Genomic DNA, 9,956 nt, shown 5'->3' with positions numbered 1-9,956 from the left:
TTCTAATAAGAAAAAAAAAAAAAAAAACATTCGTAAAATAATAATGATGATGATGATGGTGATGATGATGATGATGATAAATAAATATTATAATGATTTGACGTCATCATCATCCCTACACGTATAAATTAATAAATTCGCATATAATAATTTTTTACAATTTTATTTTTATTATTATTTGTTTCTGTTAAGTATTGTTATGAACATTTTTCTATATTGTCTTTAGCAAGCATTATTACAAAAAGGATTATCACTCATATCATGGATAACGTAATTTAACCTTTAACCTTCACTTCACTAACACAATCATTAATAAGATGTTACGTTCACAGGACATTAGGGAATCAGAAGAACTTCTCCCGTTGTATCTTGCTTCCTTTTATATGTGGAACTCATTGTTATTATTATGTTACTATGAAATGAATAACTATGTTTGTAAACAAACAGAAGAATAAGTTTCTAGAAGCTTCTTTTCTATAATAAACACTTGGTAACCATAGTTCCAATGTTATTATTTACAAATAATATAAAATTATAAACATTTGCTCACGTGATCACAAGTATTTTGCACGTGTACGTGCGAATTCGCATACACGTGTCTCTTATCATTTATCCTTTCTTATCAAAACAACAATAACAAAAAATTTTCTTTTTTTATATTAAATATTAATTTTTATAGATGAACATATCGTGGGTGTGTAATCGTTAAAACCTTGGTTTAAAAAAATAAAACGAATAAGATTTTAAAAAAAAGTTTTAAAAGTGGAATTAGACAACGATAACTAGTACTACGACGACGACGACGATGATGACGTCGACAGGGATTTTTAAATAAGTCTCGTCATTCAATTTTAATGGATTGTGTTTGAAAAAGTTGTTTTTGTTTAAACTAACCCCAAATGTATAACAATAATAACTCTTTAAATTTTTTTTCTTTTGTAAAAGTCTTTATTAGTCTAATAGGTTTTAACAAGAATTTAAAAAAAAAATGTCTACAATTATTATTATTATTATTATTAGTATTATTAGTGTTTTCTTTCTCCAGTAAAAAATTTTTTCACGTTGAAAAAAAAATGCATAAGTATGGAGAACAAAAAAAGAATTTAAATGCAAGGAATCTTATGAAAATGATTATGATTATGATGCTGATTATAATAATGATGATGATGATGATGATGATGATAATGATGATAGAAATATTATCAAATCGTTTTCTATAAAAAAAAGAAAAAAAATGAAGATGGAAACAAAAAGATTTTTTTTTTAAATTTGAATGAAAAAGGAATAATAATTAATTGCGAACAAAAATTGAATAATAATTATGAGTCCAAATACGACCATTGGGGAAAACTCCCGGAGAGTTTTTATCATTCTTTTTCTATTTTAAAATTTTAAAAGTTTAAGGAAAATTCAAAATATTTTCACTATTATATAATAATAATAATAAATTTTACATCGTTTTACGATTTTTGTTCAAATAAATAATATCATCATTTTAATAAAAAAAATGGAAGAAAATTTTAATTGTGAGAAACGAGGAAAGTGATAAAAAATGATTTAAAAAATAGAGGAAGAGGGGGTAAAGCCGAGGAGGGGAGAGTGAGAAAGAAGGAGGAAAAAGAAAAAGGAAAAAAGGGAAAAGGAAAAAAAAGGTTTATTCTCGTTTTTTTGTTTTTTTTTTTTTTAAATCACCGAAAAGATTTTCACTTATAATAAAAATGAAAATTTTCCATAAGAATAATGAGTGAGAGAGAGATAGAGAAAGAGGGTGGTGGTAGGTGTGGGGTGTGGGAAGGAGTGGGAAGGGAAGAAGAAATTTGAGAGAGAAATTTTTTTTTGTAAATAAACTCGTCGTCGTTTCATCATCATCATCATATTTTTTTTTGTCTTTATTCAATTAATATCACTAAATATCTCATTTCCGGGAGGAGTTTTTCCGCGATGATAATAATATTAATAATAATAATAATGATGATGATGATTTTTATAACGTTAAATATATAAAAATGCCTGTCATTTCCATATTATTAAGTACCCTTCTTCTTATTCTTCTTTTAAAAAAATATTCTTTTTTTAAATTTATAAATATTAAAAAATCAATTATTATTATTATTATTATTAAATTCATTTTATCGTCATCATCATCATCATCATCATATTTTTTTTTGTCTTTATTCAATTAATATCACTAAATATCTCATTTCCGGGAGGAGTTTTTCCGCGATGATAATAATATTAATAATAATAATAATGATGATGATGATTTTTATAACGTTAAATATATAAAAATGCCTGTCATTTCCATATTATTAAGTACCCTTCTTCTTATTCTTCTTTTAAAAAAATATTCTTTTTTTAAATTTATAAATATTAAAAAATCAATTATTATTATTATTATTATTAAATTCATTTTATCGTCATCATCATCATCATCATCATATTTTTTTTTGTCTTTATTCAATTAATATCACTAAATATCTCATTTCCGGGAGGAGTTTTTCCGCGATGATAATAATATTAATAATAATAATAATGATGATGATGATTTTTATAACGTTAAATATATAAAAATGCCTGTCATTTCCATATTATTAAGTACCCTTCTTCTTATTCTTCTTTTAAAAAAATATTCTTTTTTTAAATTTATAAATATTAAAAAATCAATTATTATTATTATTATTATTAAATTCATTTTATCGTCATCATCATCATCATCATCATCATCATTATTAGTATTATTTTTATTATTAGCAGTAGCATATGCACATATCTCTTCAACTCACTTCCTCACTCTGTCTGTTTTTTTTCCTCTTTCTTTCTTTCCATTTTTATTATTTTTACCCCTCCCTCCCTATTTTTTTCTCTCACTCTCTCTCTTTCTCTCACTCACTTTCTCTCTCTCTCACTCTCTTTCTCTCGTGGAAATGAAAAAAAAAATATAAAAAAATAAAAGTTTGAAATAAATTTTTGAAAAAAAAAAAAAAAATGTTTTGCGTGCCGAAAAAAAATAAAAATTCGGAGCTTGAAAAAAAAAAAAATTTTTTTATTTTTTATAACGAAAAACGAGAACAGATGCGTCACTAATGAATATTAGTATTCACTTTTGCAGACTGTCGTCGAGGCGTGTCAGAAGAAAAGACAATGCAAGTTTCAATCTTCTATGAAAAATCTTGGAGCTGATCCTTGTCCGAAAATCGGAAAATATATCGACGTCGGATATAAATGCCGTCCATGTAAGTCTTTTATTATTTTTTTTTATATAATGTAAAATCCCCCGCCCTCTCCCCGCCCCCCGAAAAAAAAAGAAAGGGAAATCACGTGCCGCGTAAATAGTGATGATGATGATAATACTAATAATTGTTTTTTTTTTTTTCGAATCACGTTCGGGAAAAGAGTTTTCTTCATTTAATTTCGACGATGAATTAAATTTTCGTGAGGATTAAAAAAACGTATTTCGATTTACGTTTATTAGAAAATTAATTTATCTTCTGACACGTTAATTAGTAGTAAATATTTTTTTTTTTTTTTTAAAAAAGAAAAGTTTAAAACACAATCGAAAGGAAATGACGATGTTAATCGGATAAAATGAGTAGCATACGAACGCCGTGGAAGAAGAATGCGTTACGCATTACCGAATTTAAATGGTTTTATTAAAACGTATTTATTATTATCTTATCATTATTATTATTTTCAGATGAATTTAGAAGTAAAGTAGCTTGTGAAAATGAAGTCGTTCAACTAAAATGTAATCCCCATTCCAGAATAGCCATTTATTCGGCCAGTTTTGGGAGGACGGAATACGAAAGCGTTCAATGTCCTCAGCCTCAAGGCGTACCCGAAGAAAGTAAGTTTTTTTATTATTTTATTATTTTTTATAAAAACTCGTTTTAATCAATCACAAAGCAGACGAAAAAGGAAAAATAACAACAACAACAACAACCGAACGAAACAAACGGAAATTGTTTTGGTTGTAACGATAACGAAAATTAACGCGGACCGAAATGAAAAAAAAAAATTTTACCAGTTGAAAATTATGATTGTAATAATTTTTTCTATCCTTATTTTACCCCTTGTTTTTATCCCACTTCTTCCCCATTCTATCCCGTTTCAACCCTTAAATTCATCCCTTAATTTATTTACATATTTTACCGTTTTTCAAAAAAATTTAAATAAATACCCATCAGCACATTTTAATTTTTCTAAAATTTTTTTAAATTTTTTTATTAAACAATTATTTACTTACTTATTTGTTTAAACAATTTTTGAGTGATTTTTTTTTTAAAATGTAATTAAACTCAATAATTAAAAGTTAAAATATAAATAATAATAATAATAATTATGGCGGCGTCGGCGTTTAATGATGGCGGTCAAATTTTTTTTTTTTTTTAAGTAATCAATTTTGTTCTTTTGAATTTACAAAGGTACAAAAAAAAAAGGGAAAAAGTTTTAATTTTAATGGATTAAGTTTTTTTCACATCCTTTGAATTTCTTCCTTTTTTCCTTTTTTTTTTTCCTTTTTAAAGGTCATTTAAATCCTTTGATTTCATTAATAAAAGTTTTCAACTTGAATATCTTAACTTGATGTGAATCCGTTTAAATCTTAAAATACGAAAATTTTTTTTTTTTTGTAAAAAACTTTGAAACGTTTCAATTTGTATTAAAATTTTCAATTGACAATTATCATTGCTTGTCTTCCTCTCTCTCTCTCTCTCTCTCTCTCTCCTCTTCTACCTAATTATTTAGCATCCACTGCTCATCTTTTCCTTTTTCCTTATTTTAATTATTTATACATTTTCTCTCTCTCTCTCTGTCTCATTATATGTTTAACTTGTCCCCTCTGTCTCTCTCTCTCACTCTCTTCTTACTTATACTCTCTCTCTCTCTCTTTTTATTTATTTTTCGAAAAAAACCTTTTTTTTTTTTTTTAATAAAGACAAACGAAAAGCTTGATGAACTTAGTTGTGCGTCATAATTAAGGCACATTAAACCGGAACGTGTAATATCTTACTTAATTGTAAACGATAGCAAAATTTTGAGTTAAAAAAAATTTGCTGTTGTTAATTATATTTAGCGCGCAGGAAACGAAACAAAATTTTTTAAAAAATGTTTTTTTGTTTTGTTATTGACGGGCGACATCAATCACTTTAATTTTTTTTTTTTTTGTTACTTTTGATTGACGTGCGAATTTTTTGCCACGTTATTTATCAAAAAAAAAAAAAAAAAACTATTATTATTATTATCATTAATAAAAATTTTTTTTAAAAAAAAAAGTTAAAATATTAATTGTAGCAACGGCATCGACAGGAGAAGGAGAAGAAACAAACAAAAAAAAAATTTATTTAGGTGGGGAAAACGTATTAAAGTGAAAACAATATAAATTCCACACGTTGCACAACAAAAACAACAACAACCGACACATCATTGACACTAATTGACTTTAATGACTTTTCGACAATAATTAAGATAAAAAAAAACGCGTTGTTGTTAATTAATAATAATAATAATAATAATAATTGTATATAAAAATAATAAAACTTCCTTGTTTTTCTTTTTCTTTTTTTATTTTTTATTTTTCCGTCGTTTTTTTTTCGTGTTTCCCTTATGTTGGTTTGTTATTTATGTATTTTTTTTTTTTTAACAACAAACAGCTTTTGTAACAAACACAACCAGACGCAATTAAATAATTAATAATAAAAAAAAAAAAATTTAAATGGTTGACTTACGCGGTTATCATTTTAATGGTTTACATTTTTTTTTTTTTTTCATTTCTATTTTTAATTTATTAATTAAAATGTCGATGATTTTTTTATTTATTACTGGAACGATTCAAAAATGATATCTGGAAAATCATTTAATAATAATAATAATAACGGTTTTTTAAATTGATTCTTGAAAATTTGGGAAACGTATAACGTTGCTTGTAGGCTAATGTTCGGCAGGAAAAAAATTTTAAAGGAGGATCCTTTGGGGAAGGAAGAAGAGGAGGAGGGTGCAGATGAAAGTTTTAGAAGGGAGGAAAAAAAAAAAGTTTTTATAAAATTTAAAAAGAAAGAAAAAAAAAGGATATGGAAACTCTTGGAAAGATGATAACTGGAAACGTCACGTCAACAAAACAATTTTGTAAAAAAAAAAAAAAAAAAAACCGAAAAAAAAAAAAAAACCGAAAAAAAAAAAAAATTTTTTTTGTTTACAAGAACCACCGAAAATATCGTATTACTAATAAAATCTCCGGTTGATAAGAAATAATATTTTAAAAATCAGGACCGGGTTAAGGGTAAAAAAAAATTTAATTTAACATTGCTCGGGATAATAAAAAAAAATTTAAATTTATAAAGGAACGAAAAATCATTCGAATTCGAGACAAAATTCATCAAACGCGGAATTCAAAACGGAAAAAAACGTGACGTCCCGACGAGGCAAAAAAAAAAAAAAAAAAATTTGAATATTAAAATTTTCCTTAAGAAAGAAGACAAGAGAAGAGAAAAAAAATTTTTTTTTTTTTTTAAATGTTAATAATTATTACTTTGTACCTGATTAAAATTTTAAAATGACAGCAATTAAAATTAAAAAGGAAAAAATTATCGTTACGGGATTTAAGAAGGTTTTTTTTGCCTTCGCGTAAAAAAAAAGAAGTCAAAGGAAAGTGAGAGAGAGAGAGAAAGTGAAAAGAGTAATGGCGGAAGACAAAGGAAAAAAAACGACAAAAAAATTATGTAAATGAGAAGAAAACGCTAATGGAAAATACATATTTAAAAAAAAATTTCCACCGATATTTTTTCTAGAATTTTCCGAAAATATACGCGCGAGTGTGGAAAAAAAAAATTTTTTAAGAGGTTGGGTAGAGGGAGGGACTAACGGTGGGAAGGCTAAGGGGTGGGAGGAGGGATGCGAACAAAAGGAAATGATAATAAAAAAGGACAAAAATCCATTGAGATTTCATCAGAGTATAAAAAAAAATTTAAAATTATAAATTTTTTATGAACTTAACCGAATCGGTCCCCAATGATCACGAAACCCCCCTCCTCCATTACCCTCCCATCCCTTTTTTACTTTTTCACTGAAACCTTTTTTCCTTTTTTTTTTTTTTACTCGTTAAGAAAAAGGTTTTCACGTTTAAGGTTTATTTAAAAAAATTGAACCGTGAATGTTATTTTGGCAAGGGGAGGTGGGTAAAGGGGGTAGTCGTTGGTAAAACGTTAAGGTTGTTATACAAAAAAAGGAAGAAAATGAAAGGATTTTGTGATGTGTGGGGGGAAGGGAAGGAGTGGAAGCGCATTAAAGAAGAAGAGGTAAAAATAAAATAAATTGCCTTTAACTAAAAAAGGATAAAAAAAATTAAATATTCGATTTATTTTTTTTTTCGAAAGGTGAAAACCTTATTTAATTTAACTTTAATCCTTGAGCAAAAGGTTTTCGGAAAAAAAAAGAAGGAAAGATCGTGAAGCGAGAGAAAAGGAGTGGGGAAGGGGGAGGGGAGGGGTGTATGAAATTTAAAAAAAAAAACGAAATAATTCGGTTGAATAATAATTTTTTTTATTTTTTTTGTCGAACAAAAAAAAAAAAATTTTTTTTTACAATTGTTTTGAAAATTCATTGCGTAGCTGTATAAAAGTAAAAGCAGAAGAAGCAACAGCAGCAGCAGCAGCAGCAGTAGCAGAAATAGGAAACCGTGAGATGAATCTCAAAACAAATGTGCCTCCCGGCGAAAAAAAAAAATCTTAAATTCAAAATAAAAAAAAAAAAATCTTTTTCGGAAAGGAAAAAGAAAAAGAAATGAAAGGAAGAGATGCTGCGAGAGAAAGAAAGAGAAAGAGAAAGGGAGAAAAAAAAATTTTTTAAATTTTTGAATGCGTTCGATGTAAAAGAGAGAGAGAGAGAGGGAAAAAAAATTTTCATTTAACGTATTCATTTTGTGTGTTTTGGATTTTTCAATGTAAAAAAAAAAAAAATTTCTTCGATGAAGAAAATAAATTAAGACGAACGTGATTTTTTTTTTAGGAAAAAAAAATTCATATTTTTTTTTTCCTTTTGAAATTTAAAACCTTTTGTTTTCCTGTCGTGTTTCCTTTAACTTTACAAATAACCTTTTACTCTTTTTTTTTCTCTCTCTCTCTCTCTTTTTCTTTCTCTCTATATATTCTTCTTCTTCTACCTACAGCTTTTCATCGTTTTTTTTTTTTTTGAACGAACGTTTTTTGATCAATTTTTTTTTTCTATATAACATAATCATTTTTTTTCATCGGTTTCCCTCTCTCTTTTTTTTTATTTTACCTTTAATCTCTCTCTCTCTCTGTCTATCTATCTACTCTCAACACTAAATTATTCTCCTTTAAATCATTTTTTTTTTAAAGCTTTTTTTTTTTTAAAAATTATAAATTCTGATGCATTCATTTCTTGATTTAGATAATAAAGAATGATTGATTGATTGGTTGATTGATTGAATGAATGACTGAATGAATTAATGATTGGTAAAACTGTTGAAAATTATTTTTAACGAGGTTTTAATTTTTTTTAAATATAAATTAATAATTACGAAGAGAGAAAAAGAGATAAAGAGAGACAGAGAGGGAGAGAGTGGGGAGAGAAAAAGAGAGAGGAAAATTCGTTTCTTTTATAAAAATAAAAAAAATGTCGTCGTGAAAAGGATTTTTTTCCCCTTTTTTTTCTTTTCCACCTTCACTTCCGGTAAACTTTTTTCTTTTTTTTTTTCCTTTTCCGCTTTTTCTCTTTTGCCATTACAGGTTTTTCAATATTTTCTTTTTTACTTATTGTTATTTGGTCATAATTTTTTTTTTCTTTTGCTTTCTTTTTCTTTTTTTTTTTTTTTTTGTTTGGGTTTTTACCCAAGGGAGCCAACGTAAAAAAAAAAGCCAAAAGTAAAACAAACCCAATGAAAAAAAAAAAAAAAAAATTGAAAAGGAAAAATAATCCCTGAATGTTGAATACGTAAAAAACTTTTTCCAACTGTATTATTTTGCGTTTTTTTTTTTTTTCTTTCTCACCTTAGGGAAAATAAAAAAAAATCTCAAAAGGTTTATCCTCCCCCCATCCCCTTCCTTCCTTCCTCCCTTTTTTTCCCTTATTTTTGTCTCCCCGAAAAAAAAATAAATAAATAAATAATTTCGTGTAATTTTTAATAAATCTTAAAGCAGAATAAAATATTTTTTTTGGTTTTTTGTTTTGTTTATATATATACGGTTTTGTAAGGGATTATAAAAAGGAAATGTTCCGTTTCCGGTTTATAAAGAATAAAAAAAAAATTATTATTATTTTTTTTTTTTTTGTTTTTTTAAATTCTGACAAATGGTTGGAAAACTTTTCGTATTATTATTAACAGTGTTTAGCATACGACCGTAAAAAAAAAAAAAACTTTAGACTGGAATCATTTAAATTTTGGAACATTCTGGAATTTATATACGCGACTCGTTCACATTTTTTTTTTTTTGTTCCTTTCGTAAAACTTTTCCGTTTGAATTTTCAAAGGTTTTCTCTCTCTCTCTCTCTCTCTCTCTCATTTTTTAGTAAAAAGAACTAAGTAATCTTACCTTTTTTTCGAAAAATATCTTTCTCTGGTCGTTTGATTTTTCCTTTTTTTTTCCTTTCCCTCCCCTCACTCCCTACTCCCTCAACCACACCCCCCTTCGTCTCTTTCTTCATTCGGCTTTTTTAATTTTTTTCCTTTTCTAAGAATTTTCGATTGTTTGTTTGTTTGTTTTAATACATCTTGTTTCAGTTATTGTATTTATTTTTAATTCTTCTTTTCGAATTTTTCCTTCTTATTTCTTTTCCTTCCTTTTTCCCCACATCCTCCTCTCCCCCTCTCTCTCACAACTTTAAGGCTATTTAAAATTAAAAACTATTTTTAAAATACAATAATAAATTTTTTTTTAATAAAAACTTTTTTTTTTTTGAATGGAAAAAAAAGAAGAAGAAGAAGAAAAACTTTTATAAATAAC

The 9,956-nt window shown here is 26.3% G+C and overlaps 1 protein-coding gene across 1 annotated transcript in view; it reads left to right on the top strand.

The window, feature by feature from the left end:
• Positions 1–2,570: 2,570 nt before the first annotated feature.
• The window catches only part of Phum_PHUM294930 (uncharacterized protein), a gene marked incomplete at both ends in the record, with an annotated part of 25,768 nt that continues 18,382 nt past the window's right edge, over positions 2,571–9,956 (top strand). The window contains 4 exons of the mRNA XM_002427068.1: positions 2,571–2,595; positions 2,755–2,798; positions 3,110–3,233; positions 3,695–3,844. Coding sequence (XP_002427113.1) covers positions 2,571–2,595; positions 2,755–2,798; positions 3,110–3,233; positions 3,695–3,844 — 343 coding nt within the window. The remainder of the gene's footprint in view (positions 2,596–2,754; positions 2,799–3,109; positions 3,234–3,694; positions 3,845–9,956) is intronic.

The sequence above is a fragment of the Pediculus humanus genome, genomic scaffold (assembly GCF_000006295.1).
Source record: "Pediculus humanus corporis 1103172107679 genomic scaffold, whole genome shotgun sequence".
Lineage (NCBI taxonomy): Eukaryota > Metazoa > Arthropoda > Insecta > Psocodea > Pediculidae > Pediculus > Pediculus humanus.
The sequence above is the reverse complement of the archived record's forward strand: the minus strand, read 5'-3'. Positions and strand labels throughout refer to the sequence as shown.